This window comes from Zophobas morio, unplaced genomic scaffold, assembly GCF_036711695.1.
Source record: "Zophobas morio isolate AGI-343-1 ecotype UQ-CSIRO unplaced genomic scaffold, CSIRO_AGI_Zmor_V1 ptg000017l, whole genome shotgun sequence".
NCBI lineage: Eukaryota > Metazoa > Arthropoda > Insecta > Coleoptera > Tenebrionidae > Zophobas > Zophobas morio.
This window is the reverse complement of record NW_026972122.1, coordinates 9,039,363-9,054,461: the sequence shown is the minus strand read 5'-3', so window position 1 is coordinate 9,054,461 and position 15,099 is coordinate 9,039,363. Positions and strand designations below refer to the sequence as shown.

General features: G+C 33.5%; 1 protein-coding gene across 1 annotated transcript in view; it reads right to left on the bottom strand.

The window, feature by feature from the left end:
• Nucleotides 1–6,016: 6,016 nt before the first annotated feature.
• Nucleotides 6,017–15,099, bottom strand: part of Ich (ichor) — a 33,746-nt gene continuing 24,663 nt past the window's right edge. Inside the window, exon 2 of the mRNA XM_064057946.1 lies at nt 6,017–9,417. Coding sequence (XP_063914016.1) covers nt 7,850–9,328 — 1,479 coding nt within the window. The 5' untranslated portion in view covers nt 9,329–9,417 and the 3' untranslated portion in view covers nt 6,017–7,849. The remainder of the gene's footprint in view (nt 9,418–15,099) is intronic.

The following is a 15,099-nucleotide window of genomic DNA, read 5'->3' as shown; positions in this document are numbered from 1 at the left end:
TAGAACACCCTTTATTTTATGATTGCATGTTATGATACTCTTTGTTCTCTTTCTTCTTTGTTAACTATTTTCTACATTTAAAGTTGATAGTTACTGCGATTTTTTACTTTTTTAAGACACATATGTACATATTAGAAGAATCAGAGCAAAAAATGGCGTAAGATACAATAATAAAGTATGGGATGTTCTATTTGAAAAAAATTGAAATATCTATATTTAAAAACTAAAATTTTAGATTTTTTTGAAAAACACTGTATATTAAAATTTGATTTAATTGATACCACAACAAAGCGCGTACTTTTATTTATTGTTTCACAAAAGATTGTAACACAGATTTTAAAAACAACCCTATTGAATCCTTCCACTATCAAAAAATTTCAAGAAAATTTAAATAACCTGGCAACATCACATCGGAATTTCAAAAATAAACTGTGGTTGTAAAATGTGAGAGAAGAGGTTAATCAAAATATTGAAACATATTATGCTTCATTTAAAAAACTAGGTTGTGTGCTGTACCTTAAAAACAGAACACTCTGTATAGTTAAAAATAATTTGAGAGTCCTTAAAGAACCGTGCAACATTCGTCTTAGACTTTTTTTCTATCTCTAATAAGATAGCGAGGAGCGCACGGTTAGTGACACCCTGTAAAATACTAACCGAAATTTGTTCAATCATCCACACCAAGAAATTGATGCCGTTCCCTCAAAATTTTGTGTAGTAGATTTTATTTAAATTCCATATTTTAAATCTGTGGTTTATACATCCGGCTGTATTTTTTACCCTAAACATGCATTTTTTTTTATTTCGTACAGTACAATTATGAATACAATATTTAACCCAAATGCTGGTCCTACACATCTTCCTGCTTTCAGCTTGTATCACTTTTTCTGATGTATGTATTTTGGCTTTTTTCCTAGAATAATAGTAATTTCCACCATAATATACATGGGGTATTTAAATTCTAAGTATACAAGGTGAGTCACCATGTTCGCCGATATGCCTTTAATTATGAAAAGAAGAAAGAAGTCAGAAACCAAAGTTGTATGGTTTTTTAAGTAGCAGACGTTAAAATAATTTTTAACAACATGTGTATATTGTGTTCTGGTTTTGAGACATAACACACTTCTTAACTTTTTTTTAAGAATACGTAGGTACATATCTATTTTGACATAGTCTGAATGATTTCTTCATAGACTTTGAAACCATAGTTTACTTTTCAAATTTCGAGGTGACGCTACATTACCATTCCAATTTTCTAATTTTTTTTGCAATGCAAGGGTGATTCACTAAAATTACAATAGGATTAATTTTAAAATTTGTGGTACATTTGCCGAAGTGTTCATTAAAAAATTGAAAATATTACAATTTTTAAATATCTCCTTGTAAAATTATTTTTGAAATTTTAATAGAAGAGACTGCGTGTCTTCCCTGTTTTTTATTCTTTTTCTTTTTGTTACAACTTAGTTTTTTCAAATGGAAAACCCTATATATTTTTATATATTCTGATTCTGATTCTTATGCTTTATAACCATTGTTTATTTTCGAAATTTCGATGCGACGTTGTCAAGTTGTGCCAATTTTCTTAAAATCTTTTAGTAATGGAACAGTTCAGAAAAAAATTTCAATATGGTTATTTTTAAAATATGGGTTACAATATATAAATAAAAATACGCGGTTTATAAATAAATTTGGATTTTAATCTACAATGTTTTTTTTTATTTAAAATACAAAGTGTTATTGAAAGGTATGTACAAAAAAATTGACAGTTATTCGCGAAGTCTAAGAAGTCTGAAAAACTTATTTTGTGTTATCAAAATTATAAGGGGAAAATGAACCCTTATCTAACCTTTTTAGACGCTACTGAAGGATAAATAGGTAAAATTAATTTATTTTAGTAAATCCTAGCAACTGTAACAATAAAACTTTTGTCAAGACTAAATGTTGCTATAGAAACGAAAGATGATCTTTTTATCAGAGGCGTACAACGAATTTGGACATAAATTTTAATAATTTTTATCTCTAAAAGGAGAACACTTTTACCTGAACTTTTTTCTACTTTTAGCACTCATACTTCGAGACCAATTGCCGATTTTATCTTGTACGTATCTTTTAATAACCACGCTGTATAACAATTTTCAAATATTGATATTTCAGTTTTTTCAAATAGAACAACCTGCATTTTATTACTGCATCTTATGATATTGTTGGTTTTCTCTATTTTTTGTTAAGATTTGCTATATCTAAAGTTGATAATTTTTGAGATTTTTTACTTTTTTAAAGGACATGCCAATATATTGAAATCCTATTTGACAAAACTAAAAATATTTGAAAATTTTAAAGTTCATTTTTTTAATAGATTGTATATTAAAATTTTATATAATTGATACGCGTAACAAAATATTGCAACACAGATCTTAAAAATAACTTTATTGTGATTTTTTGCGAACCCTTGCATTGCACAAAAAATTAAAAAGTGTTAAAATAACGTGGCAATGTTGTATTGGAATTTCAAAAATAAACTAAGGTTATGAAGCCTGTGAAGAAGTGCTAATAAGGATATGTAAAAATATATAGGGACTTCTATTGAAAACAATATATATATAATAAACTAAATTGTGTGCTATACGTCGAAAACAAACCATTCTGTATAGTTCAAAATAACTTTAATGCATGCTATTGAAAGAGTCTAATATTTAATATTGACACTGACATAATAATAATAATAATAATAATAATTTAATGAGATATAGAGAACCGCGTTCTCAGTGACTCACTCTGTATATTCGGGTCCTGTTTGAAAAAATAAAATATCAATATTTGAAAATTGTAATGTTTGAATTTTTTACAATGAAATTTTAATTTTAATACATAATAATAAGAGCATCGCATTGTTTTTTGAAGAAGTCAAACCAGTATAAGCAATAGTAGAAACTGCTCGTAAAACTACAGAGACTTAAACAAAATTTTTGAGATGACGTCACCACTTTTGAAGAGGATGAGAAGATAAATTTTAACAAGTGTTTTACGAACTTCAGATTAGTATCACGGCATTTGAAATTTGCAGACAATTTTTTCTGTAACATAAAAATGTAAATTAAAAAAAAAATTGGTTTAAAATAATTTAGGCAAAACTTACTTCGTCCCTGAAGCATGGTCAAATTAATTCAGTTTGTTAGACAAATTATAAAATTTGATTGCGTCAATTTTACTTTTTTTGTGTTAACTCCAACAAATAAAAATAAAAATTGCTTGATGGACAAAATCCAAAATCTATAACGGAAAAAATTAGTGTGTAACATTATTAATATTAGCACTATTCTCAGAACTTGAGAAAAATGAAATAAAGCGTTTTTGCAGTAAAATAAAATGTTTCGTTTTTTGAGAATTTCGGTTTAGGCAATCTATGATATAATAAACCAAACTGATTGCATTAATAAGCCACAAGTGTCGATATACAGCGTGTTATTGAAAGGTACGTACAAAATAAAATCGACAATTGGTCTCGAAGCGTGGGTACTAAAAGTAAAAAAAGTTCAGGTAAAAGTGTTCTCCTTTTAGAGATAAAAATTGTTAAAATTTTTGTCCAAATTCGTTGTACGCCTCTAATAAAAGGTCATCTTTCGTTTCTACAGCAACATTAGTCTCTTATTTTTTTATGATTGTTACAGTTGCCAGGATTTACAAAAATAAATTAATTTTACCTATTTATCCTTCAGTAGCGTCTAAAAAGGTTGGACCAGGGTTAATTTTCCGCTCATAATTTTGATAACACAAAATAAGTTTTTCAGACTTCTTAGACTTTACGAAGAACTGTCAGTTTTTTTGTACGTACAATAACACCCTGTATAATATTTTCTAGATACATTTTGCTTAGGACTTAGTTAGCAACATTTTGAGATGATGTCATCAATATTTTGGAGGGTGTAAATAGTAAAATTTTTACAAGTAATTTACCAAAGCAGTTGGTAATGACTAATGACTAATGAGTTAAAATTGTATAATATTGTTGTATAATTTTGATTTTTTTTTTCAAAAATACAAATGTCAAACGTAAAAAATTAATAAATCACAAATATAGAAGGATATTATTTTATAAAATTTATGTAAAATTCACGTACTCAAATTTTTAGATTTCGTTATCAAACTGTTGCTGCGGTTGGTCAGACAAATTGTGCGTAACTTTTTACCTTCTGTACAATATTGCTAAAATACATAAATATTTTACAAGACTCAGTCCAGTAGTTTCAGAGATTGTCTGCATAAGAAAGTTGTCAAGAGAAGCCAAAAAGACGGAAAAGGAAATCTACTTTTTCATACTCTAAAAGCTATGAAACTCCGAGAAAATATGAAAATAGCCATCTATTCAACGGATCCTTACGCTCAGGAAGTTTTAGTTTAATTAAATTGATTAAATTTCTTTTAGTGCTAAACATCCTGTTTGTGAACTGTATATTTTTACTCAAGCTAAAACGCACAGAAAAATGTTGAAGAAAGCTAACCAGACAGTATAAGAATCACCTTTTTTCGTCAAAAAATATTTAAATTAGTTGCATTATTTTTTTTTTATTAAATAAACTAAATGGAAACTCTTGAGCAATGTTTAATTTTCATGGCATCCATCATAACTCATACAATACGAAAATGCATGTTTTCCATGTATTAGTCCTCTATTAGACCATGAAATTTATTTTTAAAATAATGATGTTGGCAACACCAATGTGTTCCTTGTTTAGTTTGACAGTTGCGGTCAAATGACTGTCAAATAGCTGCAATGGCGACATCATTATTTTAAAAATAAATTTCATACTCCACTAGAGGATTTGTTTCGATCATATGATAAAAAGTTTTGACAAAAAAAATTGAAAACATAAAGTGACAATTTAAATTGTAACATTTTTCCTTCAACTGTAAGAAAAAAAAAATACATTTTAATGTGTTCCAAAATTATTTGAAATATATACATGAATATAATATGTTACCTCTCTTTTCAAGCAGTTATCTTCACATATACCTCAATATGTCTCAATTAAAAGTAAAGCATAAAATATTCTAAAAAATATATTTTTTTAATTAGAGATTGTTTCACTGTTTCACGTTTTACATGTTTGTATTGTAATGTATTATGTATATTAAATCTACTGTGACGTGTACTGGTTGTGCTTAAGAGGCAAGATAACTTCGGTGTTAATAAACTGATAATCTTAATAAGATGCCGTTTCAATAATGAGAAAACAGAAAAAAACATGAATAATCCACAAGATCACAAGTCGCTACACTGTTGCTGGCTGTCGTTCCCATTTGTTCATGTTAATTTTGATCTAGATATATCTGTTTAGATGTCTACTTAATAAAATGTATCTTTTCTGGTTGTAAATTCGGTTGCCAATACAATTTACAAGTTTCCACTATCTCAATACAAAATCAGCTAGTACTTACCTTTTACGTACTGCTTCCCTGCGCAGTTCCGTTTTCGTCCTACACATCTCAAGAATTCGGTTCTTATTATTTAGTGCCGACCACCATCGAACACAATGATTGTAATGTGCTTAAATCAAAGACTTTGACATCCCAAGTTAAAATTCCATTGTCTTCCTATTAAAAAAGCGAGCGCTTTACAGTTAATTAATTGAAACAAAACCGTTTCCCATCTGCCCATTCAAGTATGAAACTTGATGCCGTGCCGGTTACTTCTTTAATAAATCTGAATTTATGATAAGTCGTTCCTTTGAGTAAGATCAGGTCGCACGCCGCTGCTATTCAAATGCACTCGCTTTGTAAGTGGAACGCGACACACTTACCACACGAGGGGGCACCGGAGGGGCACCAACTATGCGGACATGCTTCCTACATTGACGGACGTGGTGCGCAAACGAGGACAACATCCTAGAAGACTCTTCTCAGCATAAAAAAATTGCCACGATATCCCCACCACATCGACACACATCCCCACAATCAGGTAAACAAAAACGCCGGAGGATTTTTAAAAGGTTTTCATATTAAAAATAATGGTGTTCATAATACAACATGCTTTTAAACATAACAACAACAATATATAACAATATTTAATTTAAATGTCTACATGGGCTACTTAAAATTATTTGTTTACTGCACTTATTCCTAAATACATACAAAATTTATTTGTCGTCAAGCGATTGCTAAGTGTTATTTATAAATTACAATATTTATACTTCTGATTATTATCACATAATCAAACTATTTTTTTAACTTTCAACTTCCAGAACTACGTCCGGGTTGCAGTGACCAGACATAGTGACAACATCGCTGGGGTGGGGGAAGCCTAATGGCCGATCTAGGGGAGGTTGCGTAGTATATTCGCGAAACCTTAGCGTGCATAAAAGTCGTTCTGCCAACAATTAACCACGTTTACGTGGTTGAGGGTTGGCCTTTGGAGTTTTATGGTGGCTTAAGCTTCCGTGGATGTACTACTACGACTGATGCGACTTTTCAAACTTGAAATCACAATTGCTAGGTGCAAAGCAACTTTTCGTGTTAGAATACTGAGATCTATAATAACGTTGGTCAGGAAAGGATTTTTTCTTTGTATAAAGAAGGCAGAAGCAACGAGCAATAATATACAAGACAAGAGGTTCTATATAATTACAAAATTTACAATAGGATTCGTTGTAGGGGATGTCTGCCTTACAAAATAGTTTCCTAGGTACAATCAATAAAAGATTTACACGATACAATTAAATATTTTGTAAAAATACAAATACTTAATTTCTTACTTAAATATTAAGTATTTTATTTTTGTATCACAAGAAGTGTATTAAAGGAGAAACCTGAGAATTCTTAAATAATTTTTCACATCAACCAACCATGCGAATATATAAACGGAACGAGAAAATAACAAATAAAACTAACGTAAATAAATAGAGTGTGAAAAAAGACAAGGGGGGTTACACAGGAAAAGGTAGACATTATAATACGAGTTTTAATAAATAAAAAACATATACCACAAACAATCCGCAATAAATAAATAATAAAAATAGGACAAAAGGAAGCCACCAAAAAGTAAACTGTGATATTCCTATAAATCGAGTTTCGTCTACATTATGATACTACTATAATGTGGAGGAAGAATAGATTTAGGTTCGTTGTTGTTTGCACCGACTCACTAGATGAAATTGCACGTTGTCCATTTAATAGGAATATACATTTTTTAAAATATGAGGTACCTTTTTTATAGCACGTTTGGAATTAACGGCCAATCAGCAAAAATATTTGATTCTCCATGAACACAAAGTACTTAAAATTAACCGAATACCTACAAATTTCTACAAAAAAAAATCAAGTGTCCCCTCTTGTTAGCGAGGTCACCCTTTGTTACCTTATTAATATCCCTCTCGCTTGCAAGAGACACCACCTTCGATCATACGTTCCTAAATTTAGAACCGCATTTCTTAAAAAATCACGCAAAAAATAAACCAAATCAAAAACCGTGTTTGTGAACTCGAAGCTTTAGCATAGTAGCACACCTTAAGGTTAAATCGTGTACCGGCAGAGGGCATGGTAAAGTGGAACGGTGTCACGTCGTATTGTTTTTACGTCAAAACCACTCAAGTTGTGAAGCAACTCAAATCTGAAGAAATGGCAAGAACTGAAAAACCAGAGTGGTTTACTATTTTTGCTCATTGGCCCGACATATGTTCGCGAAGCCGGAGAAGTGTTGTTTTTCTTGTTCCTGAATTGCGGAGGCTCAACAAACAATCGGATGACATCAGCGTAATCGCCCCCGAAGGGTTTACGTGATGTCATGCGAGAAGGAAAAACAATACTTCTTACCTTCGCAAGCTCGAACAACACATCGCCATTTGAAAGACAAGACTCAATCGCGTCCGATCCTCTTATGTATTTGTTGATGTTTTAGTAGGTGTGCTTTCTGCCTAAAGGCCTTTGCGCAAGTGTCGCATCTAAAAGGTTTCTCCCCCGTGTGAGTCCGCAAATGCACCTTAATGTTAGATTTATTGAGGAATCCCCGATTACAGATACTACATCTATGAACCGGCTTCTCTTTACCCAGCAAACCCAGGTTTTGCTCGTTCTGAAACACCGTCGAGCTAGCCTGCTGCTGCTGCTTCTTCTGCGCCCGACTCCGCGACTTCTTAGGGGCGTTGGGGGTGTTGGTCGTGGTGGTATGCGGGTAGTTCTGGCCGAGCAAATCCGGACTCCGGATCCGGTGGTCCTGGTCTATCCCGTGGACCCCGTACGGGGGCATGAAACGACCATTCACCGTCAGTAACAAGTTGTCGGTGGTGGACACCACGTTGGCGGGCGGGCTGGAGGTGGTAATCAGGTCGCTACCGAAGTTCGTCGAACTAGGAGCCTCCTGCTTGATGGGCGGCCCGTTCTGGAGGCGGTTCTGCAGCAGCGGCATGTAACCGTGCGTAAGAAGCGTCTGCAGCGTGGACCCTCCCTGCTGGGGCTGCATCTGCTGGGGCTTGGTATACTCTGCGCTCGTCGACGGTATTACGAACTCCGATAAGCCGTCCTGCGTGATGATGAGGTTCTTCTGCTCGCTGCAGGTCTCCCCGATGAAGGCGTCGATGTCCATCCAACTGTCCCTCGACCCCGTCGGGTCTTCCCCTTCTTGGTTCGTGCTCGGTACGGTGGTGTCGGCCATCGCCGAGCCAATAATATTCGCGAAGTCTATCGAGATGTCGTACTCGGCGATCTCCGTCTTGATGTGCGTCACCGAGTCAGCGTTCGGGTGGCTGCAGTCCTCGTACATTTTTGCACTAGACACTGAGTCCGGGTTTGCACAGTCCGTGTAACTCAATTTGACCACATCGTCCACTGAATACATTGTCTTAGCACAGTCACCCGCCGAGTCCGCACTCACGTTACATGTCGAACTCGACACAATGTTCTGTTCGTTGTAACTACTATAACTATTGTTGTTCTCCTCAGGGATCCGCTGGGATATCGTGTGGTAATGGTGACCCTGGATCCCATTGATGCTAAGATTGGCGGTGTAATTCGTGAACGGGGGCAGAGGTTTCAACTCGGCTAAACTAGAGTTCGTGGGCTGGGAACTTAAGAATAGTTTGTCTAAAGCGTCGGTCTCTATTTCGTTCTCATCTTGACTAATGGGCGAATCTAGAAGGAGTTTGTCGGCCCCCAAGTTGCTCATTGAGCTGTCGAGAGTCAAGGAATGGGTGTCTATAAAATCATTTTGGAGGTTCATGTTGGAGTTCTGCCAACATGAGGAACTGAACAAAGAGTCAACTTCGTCAACGTGTGAGCCATTGCCGCTGACTGCCATATTGGGTCCACCAGATACGTTTGGATATTTCATTGTTGCCATTTGACGACGATGGCCGCGGGATGGTTGGACCTGGGTGGTCTAGTGGACGCGGCAAGGAAATTGGGGCGACCGCATGGTCCAGCTCGGATCTAGAACAAAAACAACAACACTCAGTTTACTCGTGCAAATATTCTATTCTTAAAGAAATATTTAAAAATTACAATGTCGCGTGTTTGGAAAATCTTAGTAATAAGTATTACCGCACCAGAGCAGAATTTTCACAAAATGCTGAAATCCATTTATGTTAACTTTGCAAGAGCATCATTAGTCTGTTAAGATAACAGAATCACATGTACGTAGAAGTCTATTTGCAAAAGTAGGACTCTGATTTGAGACTATTACTTTATTTGTAATTAATATTTAAATTTAATTCGATGTAACAATAATTCAAAACGATACATTCAAAATTTACAACTAATAAGTTCATGCGATAGTAAACGTTTTTCACGAACAGTGAAATGTTGATACCGTTTTTCATTTATTTATCAACAAGACAACAGTTAAAAGATAAACAAAACGAACAAACATGAACAAATGTCTTAAAATAAAGTCCAGAGTTCTGCAAACAATAAAACAATTTTCTGTTAATAACTACTTTAAACTGAGCCACTAAACTTTGCATACTTTTGTAATATTAATGTCGTGGTAGTGGCGACTACGATATTGATGATAATCATAATAATAAATACCGACTGTCAGAATTTTGGACCCTCTGGTGCCTGCTTGAAGAAGATCAATCTTGGGGTTCTTTGTGTTTTGTTTTTGACACAATTTGAAAAGATCCTGAAGTTTTTGAAAGAGTTTGAAACTATATTATGGAGTCCTAGTGTGTTTTTTTAAGAATGTGAAAGAATTTGAAGAGAGAAAATGTTTTCTTTAATCTGGTTTGATATTTTAAACCTAATTACGAAAAGTCTGAAATGATTTCAATGCTCAAGATAATCTGCCACAACATGATGTAAGCCTAAAATAATTTATAGGTATCCATGTAGCATAAAAATATGTAAAACATAGCGGTACATTACATATAGATTACATATTGCAAATAACATCTTATGCGGTGGTTATGTAACTATTGTGTGTAAATCAGTCCCAGTCAATGGCCCAAAAGAAGCTTAACAAAACTCTAGAAACATCATACATTGAAAAAGGCAAAGTATTAAATTTTATACAGATATTGTATGCAAAATCATTCAATTGGAATTTAATTACACGATCAGATGAGCCTTATTCGTGTTTGACATATCATTACAAAGAGTCAGCAACCAACAATGGTTCAATGTGGGAGTACCATCAGTAATATTTTCGAATATAACCGACTTCAGCATTTATGGAACATGCATTTTCGTTCGTTTAAACTTATTTCAGAGGACCTGTCGCCTCTAAAGTATAGGTAATCAATGCCGTATTAGCAGTACTCCAGAGGAAACAAGAAATTTCAGGCCCCTATAATCGGAAACACCTACAAACCTACATTTTTGTATTCTACGACTTGTGAAGTAGTAAAATGCAACTTTAACGAATAGTAATTTGATACAGTAAAATATCTGAGTCAAAATCAATATTTTTATTCAATAATTTTATTCGATGCTACAAGCTTAAGGCGCAAAATGTGTCAGCTCTAGGTACCAAACGCTATCGCAAATCGTCCTCAGTTCGCGGTACCACCATATTTTCCCTTGTCGGAACAGCTTTAATCTTTTAAAAACAAAGCTTGTGAAGTGGGGCACGGAATCAGTCCAGCAAACTTCACTTTCAATTCAATTAACGGTTTGTCCGCAACAGCAGCAGCAGTCGGTATTCGCTCAATCCAAAACATGACGCACTCTTGTACCGCTATAGCAGGCCGCAAAAGAGAACTATATGAGTACCGCGAGCCGCGATACCACCTGGTACTGCTCCGCTGGTGGGAGGTAGGTCCGTCTGTGCGTCTGACGGAAAGTGTGTTACCAGTACTTCTCCCACCAGCAATCAAAACAAACGACTAACGGGTAACGGTACTATTTCACTTCCACTGCTCTTGTGATGATCGCGCACGTTGTTGATGACAATCAGCGGCGGACCAGCAGGAATTTCTGTTTATTGCTGTCCACAAAAATCGTTTACTAGGAGTAATTGGGGATTTTATGGGGGCCAAACGAGGATGGTCGTCGGAGGTGTGCTTTGAACAGGACCGGAGACGGCGTTTTATGGCTTTACAAGGAGTTGTTATTATGTTGTTATTTGAGAAGGGAAAGGTCATTGGAGGCCGCAGACGAAGAGTGCGATTTTTTGAGACGGAAATGCCGAACGTTGTTCTTTTCAATAACGTGCGATGAATAGGATAGTGTAAACGATCTGCACACTTTTTCGCAACTGAATGTTTGTTTTGCTTTGGGCATCTCATTGTTTGGTAACGGTAACAAATTGAAATAAATTTTCTACTTAACTAATACTTTGTAGTTTGTTTAATGTGTTTGAGGAAAAAGACATCGTATATCAAGCAGTTGACAAGTTCTACCTTAATGAAGATTAAAAGCCTGTAGATCCACTAGAAACCGATAATTTAGTCTATTAAAACGGTGATGTTCCAGATGGTACTGGTATCCCATCGGTCGTCAGCTATTAAAAGTATGATAACATCAATATTTTTGTAAGTATGTTTATCTCCGAAATCTAGGAAGTGTGTTACGACGATTTATACAACTCACTTATCAAATTTAAGGACCCATTAAACAAGTATTGTTTTCCTTCAACAATTTAGGTAATTTCGTCACTCTACTACATACTTGGATAATATTGCAAGTACAACGCTTTATAAGTACAAAGGGACCTAGCAGCCATTTTGTGCCACACCAAGGTCAAATCAAGATTTCTGCAAACTTTATATCGATCGACACAAAAAAAATCTTATTCTGAATCAAATGTGGATCATCAGGATAAATAATAACGTGATATTTCTGAAGATAATCACAAGAAGAAAAACACTGACTATGTTTTATCAAATATTCATTATTACGAAGTAATTTCTGCAGAACAAAGAAATAATTAAACTTGCGGAAATATTGTTTGTACAGAGAACAACCTACAAATAGAGGAAAGAAACAAGCATCTGTCTTTCGCGCAAAAAGCAATGTGTGCTAGATTCACAGAAAGAATTATTGGTATTAAAAGAAATAGGTATATAATTCTGAACATCATTTGCTGTGCTGTTGAAACAAGTTTCGTAAGAAGAAGAAATGTGACATTGTTAGGAAATAAAATGGAATAAAACTTATAAAATAAAAAAAAACAGTAAAAACGAGATAAATATTCCATTAATGTACTATACTCCTGATATTTAAAGCACTCTAATGAATTTTAAACTTATTCAAGCTACAATCTAAATTTTCCCACGTAATCCAACATGTTCTGTTTAAAGGTTAGACACCTAACAAAGACACATTTTGTTAAATTGGACACCCTATATATTTCTACAGGTTTAAGTTCTTCGTGGCCTAAAGATATTTAGACAGATCTTCGCTCACAATAAATATACAATTTCAATGTCTCGTACGCCAGATATCGATTACGTGAAACAAGCTGCAAATATGGCAACCAGATGTCATAAAAATCAAGACGGATTCGTGAACCACAAGTACAGCAGATGATTAGACAAATTTTTGCTAGCGTTTTACCATCTACACGATATTCCTAATATTATAGTTAAAAGTTGATAACAATTGGTCCGGTAGTTTAGGAAATTAACCTATTGCAAACTTCCTTAGCTTACGCTTGAGAAGTAGAAAGAACAAAAATTTTTCCAAAAACAGTGAGTATGGGATCGAACTTGTCTATAAAATTATTGAAACACGTTATTTTCTGGGTGTAGGATTGTAGCACAGATCGGAGATAATATTACTGAAAAATTGGAAAATGTCTTATGGTCCTCTAAGAATGAAAATACACATTTGTTTTTAATTGTTGATTATGAACAAAAGTGGTGTATAGTGGAAATGGCGAAATAGTGTTTCCAAAAGTACTTATGGAAAGCCTCCAAACCAGGTTAGCTTCTTTTATGCAAACATACGGAAGGGAGGTCGGGGTGTAAATTATTTTAATCGTAAGCAGTTTACGGGTGACTTCCAATAAAACAGAAAGTCAGAGTTCCTAATTGACTATTTCGACTATAACATGCATATTATTTAAATTAGTTAGTAGTTTAAAAAAGGTTACCTGTACAATTGTAGAGTCGACTGCCACTTTTGCTTGCCGCGAGATTAACTACCTACATACCTCACCCAACTCTTTACAAATGAAGGAATGGGGTGGGTTAATGTCATCGCAGGTATAAAAGATAAGCTCTAACTTACTAAGTATAATTATGTAATTAACTTTTTCCACCCCTCAAAGCCACCCGCTCTTTCAAACCTGTCTACCTCCTGTCGACTTTCTAAATCTAATTTACTATTAAATCCTACTGTCCATTTGACATACACCTTGAATGACTTAAGCGGCTTAAGCCAAAGCACCCTTATAAGTCAAACTGACTATTATATGACTTAACTCATTTCACATATATAGTCGCTCACCACTTTAAGAAACTTTGACTAAAATTATAAATCATCAACAAAACATTTTTTGTTTTTATTAAACCTGATGTTTAATAAAATTCCGAATTAATGAAAAGGGCTTTGAAAATTTGAAAAAAAAAGTAAGGTAATACTTATGAATCACTTTGCGTTCGATATTCTAGTTTGTTATTACTCTTGACTATTACGAATCAGATAACATCACCAGAGTACTAAGACAAAAATGTTATGAAATAAAATAAAAACATCGAAATTATACACACATCAATTCGGTTAACAAACTGCAAAAAATTTATTCAACAAGCGAAACGAGTACTTAGTCTGAATAGTAATGTTTTTCAGAAAAATTTTTAATATTTATTTTGGTAGACATTTGTCAAAGAGGAATCAAAATTGGTTTTGTCTTAATTTGTTTAAGAATATTTTCACTTACTATCGTATCTATATTATATTTCAACGGTATTTTACTTGATATTAATATAATACATAATAATAATATAGTAATTTCGTCAATTAGTTAAATTTTCGTGAAATCGAAAGAATAGTTGAAATAAAAAATTGAAAAAATGTGCAGAAAGGTAAAAAAATGAATTTTAGTTGAAATTCTGTAATCTCTAGATTAGTGTCATTTAGTGTATTTTCCGAGATCAATGGTCAAATTTAACGACCCAAACTAATTTTTTTATCACATGGGTTATTTGGTCTGGTGGACAAGAGAATGACATTGTTAGTTGTTTCAATTACAATAACCATAATAATGCAGTTCTTTTGTCCACCAGAGCCAATAAACCACGTGATAGCAAATAATCATTAGAAGCTATAAGAGTATTTTTTAAGAGTAAAATTTAAAGTACGTTAAGTAGGTATTTTACGATCTGTGAAGCCAAAAAATTCTTTCTTTAGGTATGGCAATTAACGGTAAATTTGCATCAAATATAAAAATTTTATGTTTTTCACAATATTATTCTTTTGAACTCAGCGATAATTAATAATTAAATAGTGAGATAAATTTAGTATTTAAATTAGTTTAAATACTATGGTTAAAAATGGTGAACTCAAAATACACATATGAAACTGTCATTTTAATCAAATTAAACAATAATTTTAGTAACCATGCACTTTTTCAATAAATTGGTTCTAAATTTTCAACTACCTACATATGGAATAAATTATATCTGAAATAATGTATCTTCGATTGAAAAGGTTATAAAATGTGGTTTT